Consider the following 16,185-nt stretch of genomic DNA (forward strand, 5'->3'; position numbering starts at 1 on the left):
CTCCCTCTATTAGAATATTAACCCCTTGAGAGCAGGGACAGTCTTGGGGAAGGGAGGAAGGGAACACGTATTTATCAAGCACTTACTGTGTGCCAGGCACTGTGCTAAGAGTTTTACAAATATTATCTCATTTGATCCTCACACCACCCCCTGGGAAGTAGGTGCTATTATTATCCACATTTTTCAGATGAGGAAACTGTGGTGAACAGAAGTTAAGTGACTTGTTAAGAGTCACGCAGCTAACAAGTGAGGCTGGATTTGAACTCAGGTCTTTCTCACTCTAAGCCCAATGCTCTGTCTACTGCACCACCTCATTGCCTAGAAGAGATCATTAGAGAAATATATGCTAGGAAGAGAAGATGAGCGCATCTTAAGGTGGTGAGAAAAAGTGACATTGGGTGGAGAGTCAGAGCATTCCCTCATACTCTTGTAAAGTCATGACATATCTGCTGTCTCTTTAGAATGTAAACTTCTTTTTTTTTTTGTTTTTATTTTTTTTTTAGAACGTAAACTTCTTAAAGATGAAAGGGCTTTTATTTTTGTGTCTTTAGCCCTAGGGTCTAACACAGTGCCAGGTATATAGTTAGCACTCAGTAGTGCTTGGTGGTTGATCAGCTGGGTCAGAAGAAATTAAAGCCCTCTAGTATTTTGGGTAGATCCCCCTGGAGCGAAGAGAGAACATGGACAAGTGTCCTATAGCATGATCAGGCATGGGTGAGTCACCATATGCATCATTGGAGGGCACATCCAGATGGATGGATCAGATATGTGTGAGCATCAGGTATTTGATCCAGTCACTAGGCTAGATACTGAGGAGACAAAGACAGTCCCTGAAGCAGTCCCTGCCCTTAGGGAGCTTATATTCTAATGGAGGAGAAAACTTCTACCGATTACAATTTATAAAATATAGGGTATCCCAAAAGTCTTATGGTAGTTTAAAACTGAATGGGAGTAAAAGAGTTGCCAGGGATGTTAGGATAAGGAGATAAGCTGGTCAGGTGGCGACAATGAGTGATAGCAGGTAGACAAGCCAGACTGTTCCCTATTCTTCTATAATGGCAGAAGATTCCCCCATCTTCTCCTGTAAAGTTTATGTAACAGCTTCTTGCAAAGCTTAAAATGGCACTAAGACTTTTGGGACATCCCATATATACAAACTGAATATGAATTAAGTTGGGTGGTGCATGTAAAGCACTCCCTCAGCCTTCCCTTATAACAAAGCTAAGCAAAACAAACCAGCAAATCAGACAAGTTTCACATTATACGTTCCATTCTGTGCTTCTAGATGTCCACTTAACTATTAAGAGGAAGGAGGTAAGAATTAAAAAAAACAAACCTTTTGAAAGTGTGTTCAACAAGTAAACACACCAACGACACCATTTCTTAGGAAAGAGACACAGGAGGGCTTCTAGCACCTCTCTCACTAGCAGGTTCACTTTTGATCCGGTCAGACAGGAAGACAGGAATGGAGTCATAATAAGGGGTTAAATAAGCTAGCTTTATTCTAGTCTAGTTTTCTCAAAGGGAGTTTACTGATAATGGGAACATTACTACAGCATTCCCTAACAACCCTTCTCACAGGGGCTGGTGTGAAGTGGGGGGCCACTACCCCTCCTCTCGATGGGGTCAGCTGAGACCAGCACAACTTGTGCACTCCTCTAAATCCCCTCAAGCCTCAGTGGGGGGCCAGTTGAGGCAAACATACAGATTTCCCCTCCCAAGCCTTGATGGGGGCCAATCAAGGTATGCATAGCACTCAGCCTGCATATTCACCCCATGGGGATCCCTGGTCACTGACCAGTGCCCACTTGCTTTATGGGGCAATAGACAAGGCATGTTGCCAGCAATAATCTCACAGTTTTACATCACTTCATCCCTTTATCTACTGCACATGGTGGTAGGAACTGCTCTGAACCATGATTGAGAAAACTCATATCTAGCACCTCAGAAGTAGAAATTGTTATGGCTATGGATCCTGGGAAGAAAACTAAGAAAGAATAATAGAAAATCCACTTTATACACACTCAGATTCACCTTACTTACAAAGTGTTACTGGAAAAGGTAAAGTCTTTTTAAAGTCAATCAATCAGTCAATCAACCAGCATTTATTTCGGCTTATTATGTGCCAGGTACTGTTAAGTCGCTGTTGTTGTTGAGTTCTTTCGGTTGTGTCTGACTGTTCATGACCCCATTTGGGGTTTTCTTGACACAGATACTGGAGTGCTTTGCTATTTCCTTCTCGAGTTCATTTTACAGATGAGGAGACTGAGGCAAATAGGGTTAAGTGACTTGCCCAGGGTCATACAGCTAGTAAGTGTCTAAGGCCATATTTGAACTCATGAAGATGAATCTTTCTGACTTCAGACCTGGTGCTCTAGCCACTGTGCTGCCTAGCTGCCTACTGTGTTTAGTACAAGGGATTCAAAGAAAAAGCTTCGGTGAAAGACAACAATGGCTCCTGCCCTCAAAAGCTTACATTCTAACTGAGGAGATACATAAACATAAATGGACACATGTAAGAAAAATAACATAATAATGATAATAACTAGTAATTATATTATACTTTAAGGTTTGTGAAGCATTTTACATGTATTATGTTGTTTAAAACTCATAATAACCCATTGAGATAGGTGCAAATGGAGATTTTGCAGATGAGGAAACAGGCTGAAAGAGGTTTTGACTTGGGAGGGCAGAGTCATACGGCTAACAAGTATCAGAGGCAGAATTTGAACTTAGGTCTTCTTGACCAATTCAACTCTATCCACAATGCCACCTAGCTGCCCAAGGACATGGCAGATGGTAGTTAGTTAGACGGCCCCATTCCCACAATTGCAATCATTTTATACCTTCTATGCTCTGCGTAATTTCCCTAATTAAACCTAAAGCTTTCTTTCCTCCTCTTTCATTTTCCTGTTCAGAAAAATTGATGGGACCAGCGTGGAAGAAGACAACATCGAGCTGAATGAAGAGGGGCGGCCAGTGCAGGTTCCCACTCGGAGTGCCACTCGATGGGACTGCTATTGCTGTGGGGTACCCAAACGCTACATCATTGCTATCATGAGTGGCCTGGGCTTCTGCATTTCCTTTGGGATTCGGTGCAACCTTGGAGTCGCTATTGTGGAGATGGTCAATAATAGTACTGTGTACATAAATGGGAAGCCAGAAGTCCAGGTAGGTGAATGTTTTATGATGTGAATTCATTCCCCTTAGGATAATTCTTGGATTAAACCCTCCCCTTCAATTCACTGATTTCCAAATGGATGCCTTTAATAGGGTAGAGATTATGGGATGGAGTCCAGTTCAATTCATATGGAATGGTTGTTGTTGTTTGTCTTTCATTCTTGAAGGGGACCGTGATATTAGGGCGATGATGCCATGACTTGCAAGTGAATTCGATTTAAGTGAGGGAGGACTGTGCAAAGTCACCAGGGCTCCATTGATTACTGTATCTCACTTAGGCAAGAACACTTCTTAAATGACTTAATAAACAAGCAGTATTTATTAAGTGGTGTAGTAGATAGAGCTGGCTGGAAAGCCAGGCGGACCTGAGTTCAAATCCCTATCCTGACACCATGTGGGTAGTGTGATTCTGGGCAGGTCACTTTACTGCTTGCTCTAGATTATAAATGGACATCCACTGGTAGAGGGAGTTTTTTCATCCAGGAAATCTCCACATATTAGCAGAACTGGAGTACTGGTCATTTTGACGACAGCTCACAAAATTAGGTCTGGAAAGGATGTTTAAGGCTACTTCTTTTTACAGACGAGGAAGTGGAGGCAGAAGGCAGTTAAATGTCTTTCTCAGGGCCATACAGAAGCAGGATTTGAACCCATATCTTCCTGACTCCAATCCAATTTAGCCACCATGCTGACTCAGAGGCCATCTCTCCACCTGTTTCATAACTTTTGTCTTTTCTTAAGAACAAAATTTTCCAGGCATCGTTCCAGGTATTGGGGAAACAAAGTAAAAAATAAGCTCTACTTTGTATCAGGGAAGAAACAACATATACTACATAGGCAAGAAAATACAAAATACACACAAGGTAAATACAAAGTAATTTTGGGCTGGTCCTCAAGGAAGAAGATAAAGAATCAAGTTTGTCTTTTGAATCAGACTCAGAATCTGAGTTGAGACTGTCTTTAAAAAAATAGATTAAGAGGCAGCTAGGTGGCACAGTGGATAGAGTACTGGCCCTGAAGTCAGGAGGACCTGAGTTCAAATGTGGCCTCAGACCAAACACTTGACACTTAACTAGCTGTGTGACCCTGGGCAAGTCACTTAACCCCAAGTGACTTAAAAAAAAAGAAAATTAAAATTAAAATTAAAAAATAGATAAACCAGAGTCATTCATTCAGTCAACAAAACTATTAATCACTTACTCTGTGTAATATACTGCAAAGCACCAAGAATATAAAAAAACATTCCCTGCCCTCAAGAGGCTTACTTCATTCCAGTGAGACTGTATAGTAACTTATAGATATTCAAGAATTATTCTTGAATGGAACTGAATACATAGCCATTTAAGACTCCTCAATATATCTTTACCTATTCACCAATTGGTCAGGGAATCAATTTTTCAGTCCAATGTGACTTTTCATGACCCCGTATGGGGTTTTCTTGGCAAAGTTACTAGAGTGTTTTGCCATTTCCTTCTCCAGTGTATTTTACAGGTGAGGAAACTGAGGCAAATAGGGTTAAGTGACTTGCCCAGGGTCTCACAGCTAGTAAAAATCTGAGGCCAAATTTGAACTCAGGTCTTCTTGACTCCAAGCCTGGTGTTCTATCCACAATCAATTAACATTTTTAAGTGCTACTATGTGTCAGGAATTGTGCTAAGCATTAGGAATATGAAGAAAGGCAAAAGCCAAGCCCCATCCTCAAGGAACTTAAAGTTTAACAAGGAAGACACTAGGCAAACAGCTATGGACAAAGAAGATATACATACAGGATAAATTGGAGATAATCAGGAGGGTGGCTAGCTTTAAGGGGGATCTTGAAGGGCTTCTTGTTGAGATGGGACTTTAGCTGAGACTTGAAAGAAGCCAGGGCAGCCAGGAGGTGGTTAGTAGGCTGTGGGAGTTTGAGTGCCATATTGAAAAAAAGAAACATTAAATTTGGAGTCAGAGCACCTGTGTTCAAATGATAACATATTGTCTGTGTGACTTTACTAAAGGCACTTAACCTGTATCCATATTTCCTTATATGTAAAATGAACTGTTCTTTATGCATGATATTTCATCTCTAGCCTCCACGCCTTTGCCCAAGCTGTTTCTTATGGCTGGAATGCCCTGCCTCCTCACCACTGCCTCTTGGAATCCCTAGCTTCCTTGCATTCACAGCTCAGTCATTACCTCCCACAGGAGGCCTTTCCAGGTGCTGGGCTCTCTCCTAATTGAATGAATGTATGATCTGATAATCTTTGGGATGCATCACATCTGTCTACAAGTGCCTTTTACGTGATGAATTCCTTGATGAGAAGGCCCACGTCACTGGGGCAGCATATAGAGAGGGAGCTGTGTGGGCAGGCCAAAGGAGAAGGAATGAGGGCCAGACCATTTCTTTCATGGCTCATGATACTTCTTCCTAGAGCCCAAACGTTTAAATAAATAACTAACATGTACACAACGCCCTACAAAGCAGTTTTTCCCATAACAGCTCTGGCAAGTAGACAGGACAAATGTAATGGGTGAGAAAGCCAAGGCAATGATGAGGTGGATAGAAGGGAGGGAGGGAATATTTATATAGCACCTACTGTGTGCTAGGCACTGGGCTAAGCACTTTTACAAATAGTATCTCATTCAGTCCTCAAACAACCCCGGAAAGTAGGTACTATTATAATCTCCATTTTACATTTCTGAAGCAAACAGAAGACAAAAGTCCTGCCCAGGGTCACACACCTAGGAAGTGTCTGAGATCATATTTGAACTTAGGTCTTCCTGACTCCAGCCCCAATGCTCTGTCCACTGTACCACCTGCTGCCTCTGACTTGTCCAAGATCACAGAGCAAGTGAGTGTCAGGGTTGGGCTGGCCTGAACTCCAAGTCTTTTCCCAAGGTTTCCCGGCCATGGCTTCCCTCTCTGACTGGCTCCAACCCAACAGAGACCAGGAGCACACTCTTGGCTCTTTGCCTTGTCTGTGCCTGTTTCCCATCTTTAGGCCTTCTAACATCCTTCTGTGGGTTGTCTTCTCCTATGAGATGGTAAATTTCTGGAGAACAGGGATTGTTTTGGTTGTTTGTATTCATAACTCCAGTTCCTGGCACATAGTAAATGCTTAATAAATGCTCTTTCTCCCTCCCTCCATCTCTCTCTCTCTCTCTCTCTCTCTCTCTCTCTCTCTCTCTCTCTCTCTCTCTCTCTCTCTCTCTCTCTCTCTCTCCCCCCCTCCCTCTCTCTCTCTCTCTCCCCCCCTCTCTCTCTCTCCCCCCCTCTCCCTCTCTCCTCCTCCTTCCCTCCTCTCTTTCTCCCTGTCTCCCTCCCACCTTCTCCGTCTGTCTCTCTCTTCAGTGTGTATATATGTATATGTATATACACACATTATATCTCTATCTACATCTATAGAGTGACTCAAAAGTCTACTAAAAATTAAAACTGCATTAATACTTTTTGGACACCCTACATATATATACATGTACATATATATATATATACATACATATATGTATATACACATATATAATATATTTTTATATTTTTATTTATTTAAATATATACATATATTGTATATACGGCCATGTATGTCCAGGGCTCCATCCAAAATACAACAGATTTTAAAAATAACATTTTCATTGATATTTGTTTTTACATCACTTTCATTTCCAAATGGATATCCTCTCTACCCCCTGCCCAACTTTTAACCAAAAATAGAAAAGAATGCCAAGGGGTGGGGGGAAGCAGTTTAGAAAAACACATAAGCTCATTTCCACCCGTAAGTGGTAGGCCACCTTTCCAGTGAGGGGAGGGAGGAGCCAGGATGCTTTCTTCAGCCGGAAACTACTGTCCCCAAAGCAAAGGTAGCTTAGAGGAATTTAGAAACCCAGAGCATCTTAGAGTTTCAGGATGGAAACCTCCTTTATTCAAGACAGTCACAGGTTTTGGTGGTGAATGGATCACAATGAGCAAATACAACCACAGAAAGGCTTCTTACTAATACCTTTTTGTTCCAAGGTGGAACGTGTGCTCTGAGAATCCCCTGGCGCCTTTCGGCAATTGTGTCTCAGGCATTTTTTTTTGAAGGCTTGTGTATATCAGTGTGGCTTCTGATGTGTATCACATGTCTTATTTCAGTCCTTTGTTAGGAAGCCCAGCTAATTAAAAGCTCTCTGCTGAGGCCCAGAGAAAGATGACTTGTAGCTTGGCATTTGTTTATTGCCTGGAAAGATAGGGCTAGGTCAATAGCATGGGCTTTGTGGAAAGACATTTTAATAACCCCCCTGGAACAATGCTTGTGGGGACTCTGCAATTTCCATGGTCTCAGGCCCCCACCCCCATCTGCACTGGGACCCCCTGAAAAGCTGATTGTAATCTAAAATATTCCTCCACCAGCCTCAGCTAGTCTCCAGCTCACAGGCTCAGTAATATTTGGAACACTGGGGTCCAGTTCTTACTGTGGATGCTGTTGGAGGACCATTACCCCTAGGAACTATATTAGTCTTCCTTTATTCATTTTGATATTTCTGCATAGTTACTGACCATTTTTTAGAAAGAGGAAAATGATAATAATAAAAAATAATGATAATGATAATGATGGCAATAGGTCACATTTATGTGTGACCCTAGACAAATGATTTTACTTCCTCTGGGCCTCAATTTTTTCATCTGTGAAATGGAAAGGGGAGAGAAGAGTTAGACTAGATGGTTTTTCCATCTATAAATTTATGATCCTGTGGAATATTTTTGTATTTATCCCATTTGATTCTCCCAACCTGTGAATGAAAATAGGGATAGAGAATGACCTTTGAGTTCATTGGTGTAGAAAACTCCCAAGTGAGGAATGTCTTTACCAGTGTAAGCTGGCACCCTCTCTGAGACTTCCAGTCTCTGTAGCCCTGAGAGGTTGCCTAGGAAGACACAGCCCGTGTATGTTAGAGCCGGGACTCAGACCCAGGTCTCTCCAAAGTTAGAGCACTAGTCACTATGCCAAGGCTTCCTTTTTTTTGTATCAGGCATCTTCTTAGCATTCTGGCAGTGTCAACGGACCCCTTCTCAGAGTGCTGGCTTGCTGCCTACATTCATAATTCAAACAACTGTTAAGTCTCAGTTAGAGGTTAGTGGAGATAAAGATGTAATTTTTCCCCCCCAGCCATTGAACCCCAGGGCAAGAGCCCTTGTATCATGCTGTGATGCCTTGGTGAATAATAATAGCTAACGTTTAAGTAGCATTTCAAGGTTTGCAAATTACCCTGTATACATTATGCCGTTTTATCCTCACAGCAACTCTGTGAGGTAGGTACTATTATTATTCCCATTTTATAGATGAAGAAACTGAGGCTGACATAGGTTGAGTGACTAGCTCAGGGTTGTAGCAGGTAAGTCTCTTCAGTGGGATTAGAATACAGGTCATTCTGATTCCAAGTCTAGCTCTTCATAAGTACTATTCTTAGCCATATTGTACAGATGAGGAAACTGAGACTCAGGAAGATCAAAGTCGCTTGCGCCTGGTCATACCTGGCATTTAACCCCAGGTCTTCCTGACCACATATCCCATGCACAGCAAGAAGACGTAATTTTGCTAAACTCAGCAGAAAAGAAAGGACCAGATTTAGCCAAGGACATTTGACATTGTCTGTGCTTGGGTGGGGGAGGGGGGGAGGTAAGTAAAGATCTGGCTCGTAACCAAATGGGCAAAAAAAATGACTTCATCGCCATAGCTGAACGTGTTCAACCTTCTAATGAAGAGCGAATTGTCTAAATGAGAGAGAAAGGGCTCTGAGAAGCTGCTGAGAAATCCTTTGGCGATGAGGAGAAACCTGGGTGGTTTGTGCTGAAACGCTCTCTAATCCCAGTTTCCAAAGTAAGAAGAAAAGCTATCCTGAGGACATAGACAGCAGTGGGAAGACAGTCTTGTCCATTCTCCAGAGTATTAGTCAATTCAACTCAGTCCAGCAGAAATCCTTGAGCATTTGCTCTTTGAAAGGTCTGTTTCAATCTGACGTGAAAGTGTGTAAAATAAAATGTAATGAAAGTTTCTAATAATCAAAACCTAGCAAGAAGGCTTGAGCTGCATGCTGATGATGTATTCAAAATACTTTGAATTTTTGTAGCACTTTCAAATCAATTTAATAGGTAAATACTTAACATCAATGTATCTGTGTGACCTTGGACAGGTCCCTTACCCTCCTGGGCCTTGGTTTCCTCATTGTACAATGGAGGGGATAAACTAGATTGCCTGTGAGGTCCTTTTTAGTCCCAAAGGTATATATGAGTCTATTGTCTTGACCAGGGCAGCTAGGTGGCGCCATAGTGCACCGAGTACTGGGCTTTGGAATCAGAAAGACTCACTTTCATGAGTTAAAATCCAGCCTCAGACAGTTACTGGCTCTATATGACCCTGGGCAAGTAACTTCAGCCTGTTTGCCTCAGTTTCCTCCTCTGTAAAAATGAGCCAGAGAAGAAAATGGCAAACCACTGTAGTGTCTCTTCCAAGAAAACCCTAAATGGGGTCACAAAGAGTCAGATACAACTGAACAATAACAGCATTATCTGTGCTAGACACTTGGGTTATAAAGGTGAAAAACAAAAAGTAATTGTGTGTGTGTGTGTGTGTGTGTGTGTGTGTGTACACACAAACATACATAATAAAAACAAAGCAATTTGTTTTTTGGGAGGGCAACAGACACTAGCATGGCCCTGAGAGGAAGTCCATTTGAGCTGAGCCTTGAAGGGAATTTTGGTTCCAAGTAGCAGAGTGAGAAGTGTGAGCACCCTGTCTGAGTCAGCTTGGTCAAAGACACTCTTTATACTTTGCAAAACACGTGGGATCCTAGGGCTGGAACTGGGAGGGACCTTAGAGACCTTGAAATCTAACCTCCTCATTTTACAGAAGAGAACTGAGGCCAGACTGCCAAAGGTTACACAGGTAGTCATTAGAAAACTCGGGACTTGAACCCAGCTCCCCGATATCAGATCTAAAACAATTTCCACTAGACCCTGTTGCCTTCCCATTCCAGGCCTACAACAACCTGGTAAGCAAGTAGGATGGATATTATCATTTGACAGATGAGGAGATTGAGGCCCAGAGTCTCAGCTTTGATTTTATTTTAATTTATCTGAGCCTCAGTTTACTTACATGTAAAATGAGAAGGTTGGACTAGGTAGTGTCTGAGGTAGATTTATGGATGTAAGACTTATGTTTTTTGACTGAACTACTCATTCTACAGAGCCACTCCAGTGGACCGGGAGTTATTAACCTTTTGATGCCATGGGCCTCTTTTATAATCTTTGGCCATTTTTACAGTTGTGTCCAACTCTTGGTGACTCCAATTGGGGTTTTCTTGGCAAAGATACAGGAGTATGCCATTTCCTTCTCCAGCTTATTTTTGTAGATGGAGAAACTGAGGCAAACAGGATTAAGTGACTTGTCCAAGGTCACACAGCTGGTAAGTGTCTGAGGCTAGATTTGAACTCAGGAAGATGAGTCTTCCTGATTCCAGGATCAGAACTCTATCCACTACACCATCTAGCGAAGCTTACAGACCTCTTTTCAGAATCATTTTTAATGCATAAAATAAAATACCAGGTTTACAAAGAAAATGACTATGTGGAAATATAGTTATCAAAATATTTAAAAAGCAAGTTCATGGTCCCCGGGCAAAAATTCCTTGAATAGACCAGTCAGTGAAAATAATTATCAGGTTTTGGGTTTTTTTTTTTTTTGATGGCACCCAAATCCCAGATGACTTATTTTCTCATTCACAGAGAGCACAATTTAACTGGGACCCAGAGACAGTCGGACTCATTCATGGATCTTTTTTCTGGGGCTATATTATAACCCAGATTCCAGGAGGCTTCATCTCAAATAAATTTGCTGCAAACAGGTAAGAATCCCTGGAATAACACACTTGCCAGTTTTAAATTTTGCTTTGTGTGTCCATAAAATCTGTCCGTCCAATTCTCAATTTTCCCTAAGAGTAAGGCTAAGGGCTACCTGGGGGACTGAAATCATCACATACTCAACTCCTGGGAATCCCTTGCTAAAATAGTTCTCCTGTTTTGTTCCTTTGACTGGTATTTAGTAGAATGAACAGTGAGTTGGGAGGAGGACATATGGGCACTAGCTGTGTTAATAACTTGCTCTGTGACTGTCAAAGTCACTTCCCTTTCGTAGGTCTCAGTTTCCTCATCTGTAAAATGAGGGCGTTATGCTCTAAAGTCCTTTTTGGCTCTAGATCTATGAAACTTATGACTTATCCTAAGTTTCTTCTCTCTCTCAGCTTTAGTCTTGTTCTGCCCTTCCCCCATCACTATTTCCAAGCCATATTGTCTGGATTCTCACCATGGTTCTCATCCTCCTCATCCCTGTCCCACTGGAACCTAGAACTCAGCCCAGGGTTATTACTTTCTGTTATTACCTGCTACATTACAATGAACATAAATTGTACAATCAGTAACTGAGGAGACTGGGAATGTGTGTGTAAATATTATTTCGTATATATAAAATTTATATCTGTATAACTTTATTGATGTGTAGAAAGATAAGTAATAATCTGGGGCAAAAGAGATCTCTCCAGTATATTACAAATTAATTACTTAGTCAATTAGCTTAAGGCCCTCACATTAGCAAGCTCTGGTTCTGGAGAAGCATTTGATTAAGTTTCTCTTTAGAAAATACCTTGTAAATCAAATTCCCCAAAAAACATAAATAATAAAAATTCAAGCAAAAATATGGTCATTTTCTTTAAGATGCATATTTTTATTCCTTTTAAAATGGCAATCTCAGTTATGAGTACAGTAGGTGTTCAATAAATTATTTTGGATTAATCTGAATCTCAAGAATGCTAAAGATGTAGGCGTACCCACTTAATACTGTGAGGAAAAATCTAGATTTGTAGTCAAGGGGATCTGAGTTCAAATTTCTGCTTTACTTATGGCCACCAGTGTGACTGGAAGCATCCCTCTTGGATGGTTCAGTCAGTTGCTATGCTGGACATGCAGGGTGCTCGGCTTCTGGGCTGGGCTAGGTGGCTTCCCACAGTTCACAGAGGGTCTGAGTCCTTACTGAGTCCATAGCCAGCACTTTTTACACTCCAGCTGCTGCCTCACAAGTGTTCCAGGATCTTTGGACCTTTGGAAACTTATGAAGTGACCCAGGCCTTCCATCTCAGGATACTAGCTCAACAAAAATAAATAAAATGAGCAAACCCAAAAGTCAGCCATGTGCTCGCAGACACATGACAGTCAAGGGAGTGAATCCGTCCAGCTACCCTCCTTCTGCTCAGTTCTCAGGAGACAGTTCAAATGAGTCCTAACTCAAAAGCCAAAAGGAAGAGACAGAAAGCAAAGGGTGAGAGGGGAATGATGCCCCTTTTGTAAGTCTTCTGAGTTCTGCCTCAGAATTCAGTTAGGGAACTTTTTGTGATTTTTCATTTGTAAACTCTTGAGTCATGAATGGCTCTCCCCAGCTTTCCTCACAGAGAACTGGAACCAGGAAGAGGAATATCTATCTGTACATACGCTCTATAATTCACCAGGAAGGGTAAATCTGAGCATGTTCTACCACTGTTACCTTAAGTAACCATACTTAAGATACAACTCTTGTTATTGAGGGGAACAGGTGAAGACCTTCTGTAGAAACTGATTTTTTTTGAAGGAAGTTAGGAATTCCAAGAGGTGGAGGCATGGAGGGAATACATACTAGGAATGGGGGAGAGCCAGTGCAAAGTCATAGAGGTGGGAAATAGAGCAGCCTGTGTGTGAGGAACAAGGAGTCCAGTAGAGTGTGTAAAGAGGAGAGATGTGTAAGAAGACTGGAAAGTCAGAGAACTTTTAAATGTAAAATGGAGGCATTTATATTTGATCTTAGAAGTAATGAGAAGCTACTGGAATGAAGAGAGAGATGGAGACAGAGATAGATAAATACAGAGAGACAGACAGACATGGTCTGACCTGGGCTTTGGGAAAATCACTTCCTTTGGGAGTTGAAAGGAGGATGAATTGGAGAAGGGAGAGACTGGAGGCAGAGAGGTCAATTACGAGGCCATTGCAAGAGTCCAGGCAAGAGATGATGAGGATCTGAATCAAGATATGTGAATGGAGGGGAGAGATGTTGAAGAGACAGAAATGACAAGATTTGGCAACTGTCTGAATATGTGGGCAATATATATTTTTTTTTGGTTTTTGGGGGTTTTTTTTTGGTTAGGCAATGGGGTTAAGTGACTTGCCCAGGGTCACATAGCTAGTAAGTGTTATATGTCTGAGATCGGATTTGAGCTCAGGTCCTCCTAAATACAGGGCTGGTGCTTTATCCACTGTGCCACCTTGCTGCCCCAGGGCAATATATTTTTACGGAATATGTTAAAAATAAATACAAGATAATTTTTTTGAGGGGAGGAGGTAGTGAGAAGCAGTAGCAGCTTTCCTTCATCTGATACATGCTACTTGTGTGACTGCAGCCATGGACTTAACCTTATTTGCCTCAGTTTCCCCATCTGTAAAATGAGCCGAAGAAGGCAATGGCAAACCATTCTAATATCTTTGCCAAGAAAACTCCAAATAGGATCACAAAGGGTCTGACACGACTGAAAAGTGACAAAACAACAACAAACACTTATAGAGGAATTGCTGATCTGCATTGGTGAATGGAGTGTGCATACCAGAAGTCTCTCACATTGAGGAAATCCTGGTTCTGCACTGTACCTCCCCCCTTCCCCCCAAAGCATCAGAATCCGTATTCCGTTGGGTTAATTCCTCAGGTCATACAGAGGTTTGTTCTGTCTTCCAGGGCTGATTTGTTTTAAATAACCCTGAAGTACAAGTGTCTCTTTATTCCTTTCTCTTTGTAGGGTATTTGGAGCTGCTGTTTTCCTAACGTCCACTCTGAATATGCTCATCCCTTCTGCTGCCCGAGTGCATTATGGCTGCGTCATGCTGGTCAGGATTCTACAGGGTCTGGTGGAGGTAGGAGACCAATGGTCCGATACGTTTATATTTTATTTTTATATTATAGTTTGCTTTGGATGATGGAGTTCTTTTAAAATGCCATCTTTGTTGGTTCAGCTTTAAGATGGAAACTCCATGCCCATTGTTCTGGTCTGCTTTTTGTTTCACGTTTGTTTTTGTATCCCCAGCACCTACGTGCCTTGTATATAGTGGCATTTAATAAATGTTTGTTGATTGACTATTTTACTGCTTTTTTCAGTTTCTTAGTGTTAGAAAAGTGAATATTATCTCCAAAATGTTCCTGTGTCATTCCAAGATACATAACGAGTGGCCATTTCACACAGTCTCATAGATTTGCAGCTGGGAGGGACCTCAAAGGCCATCTAGCCCAACCTTCTTGTTTTAATAAATGAAGAAACTGAGGCCTCAAGAGTGACTTGGCCATGGTCTGCCAGGTAGAGACAATATTTGAACTCAGGTCCTCTAACTCCAAGGGGCAGCTAGGTGGTGCCATAGTGCATAGAACACTGGTCTGGAGTGAGGAAGATCCCTGAGTTCAAATCTAGCCTCAGACACTTACTAGCAGTGTGACCCTGGGCAAGTCACTTAACCCTGTTTGCCTCAGTTTCTTTCTATGTAAAATGAGCTGGAGAAGGAAATGTCAAACCACTCCAGTATCTCTGCCAAGAACACCCTGAAGGGATCACAAAGAATCAGACATGACTGAAAAACAACATCTCTGACTCCAAATCCAACATTCTTTCTACTGGGCCATAGAGAGTATCATAAAGTACTCAGAACTAGAAGGGATTGAGGTGCCATCTAGTCTTCCCTTTGCTCTCTCCTCTGCCCTCCCCCTCTAATGTAACACCTTCCCCTACAAATAGAGCACGTCTCTCCTCTCTGGGCATTTCCAGGGGTGGGAAGCTCACCATAGCTGGAGGCTGCCCATGTTAATCCTGAACTGCTTTAATTGTGAGTAAGTCCTTCCTTTTTTGGTCAGAATATGTGATTTTATTGAGAGTTCCCAGTGAGGAAATTACTTCCAACAATGAGGAAACTCCCTTTACTAATACTGATACTCAGCAAATTTTTACAATCTTGGACCATAGATACAAAACTGACTGACGTGTCAGAGCCCAGCTATTTCAACGCACTCTTTATTTATTTTTAGTTTTCAACATTTATTTCCACAAGATTTTGAGTTCCAAATTTTCTCCCCATCTCGCCCCTTCCCCCCACCCAAAACATCATGCATTATGATTACTCCTTCCCCTAATCTGCCTTCCTTTCTATCCCCCCTTCTCTTGTCCCCTCAACACACTCTTTTTATAGATGAGGAATCTGAGGCCCACAGAGGTTATATAAGTTGCATTTAAGTTACCCAGATGATAAGTATCAGAAGTGGGAAGTTATGGTCTTAGAAATTAATTGACTTGCCCAGGGTCACACAGCCAAGATGAGTCAGAAATAAGCCTTGAACCCCATGCTTGCTGACTCAGGCTAGCTCTTTATCCCCTTATAAAGCTGCCTCCTCCATTTTCTTCCTTGTTTTGAGGCAGACCTGTCTTTTCATGACTCAGGAGCCAGGTGGCATAGCGTATAGAGTGCTGGACTTGGCCTTAGTAAGACCTGAGTTCAAATCTTGCCTCTCACACATGTGGCCATGTGACCCATTTGTTGTTCTGTTGTTTCAATCATGTCCGACTCTTCATGACCCTATTCAGGGTTTTCTTGGCAGAGCTACTGGAGTAGTTTGCTATTTCCTTCTCCAGCTCATTTTACAGATGAGGAAACTGAGGCAAACAGGGTGAAGTGACTTGCCAAGGGTCATAGCCTGATCTGTGAGGTCCTCCTGACTCCAGGTCTGGTGCTCTATCTGCAGTGCCTTCTGGCTGTCCTAGAATAAATCTAGCCTGTGATAACTATCATGTCCCCCCTTAAATCTCCTCTTCTCTAGACCAAGGATCCCCCAAATCCTTTGAGGATTCCTTGTAAAATATGATTTAGAGTCTCCTCCTTTAGAGTCTCCTGCCCACCTTAGCTGCTCTCTTTGCTAGCTTATTCATGTCCTTCCTAAAATGGGG

General features: G+C 42.0%; 1 protein-coding gene across 3 annotated transcripts in view; it reads left to right on the plus strand.

The window, feature by feature from the left end:
• SLC17A8 (solute carrier family 17 member 8) overlaps nt 1–16,185 on the plus strand; it is a 54,422-nt gene that overhangs the window by 12,832 nt on the left and 25,405 nt on the right. For 2 of the 3 annotated variants that reach the window (XM_020982298.2, XM_078149403.1), the window contains exons 2-4: nt 2,919–3,175; nt 10,923–11,037; nt 14,002–14,116. In XM_020982298.2, coding sequence (XP_020837957.1) covers nt 2,919–3,175; nt 10,923–11,037; nt 14,002–14,116 — 487 coding nt within the window. Of the gene's footprint in view, nt 1–2,918; nt 3,176–10,918; nt 11,038–14,001; nt 14,117–16,185 lie in introns of all 3 variants that reach the window. The other variant, XM_078149400.1, reaches the window with a different exon arrangement.

This window comes from Phascolarctos cinereus, unplaced genomic scaffold, assembly GCF_003287225.1.
Source record: "Phascolarctos cinereus isolate Bilbo 61053 unplaced genomic scaffold, phaCin_HiC Scaffold_1;HRSCAF=81, whole genome shotgun sequence".
In the NCBI taxonomy this organism is placed as follows: Eukaryota; Metazoa; Chordata; class Mammalia; order Diprotodontia; family Phascolarctidae; genus Phascolarctos; species Phascolarctos cinereus.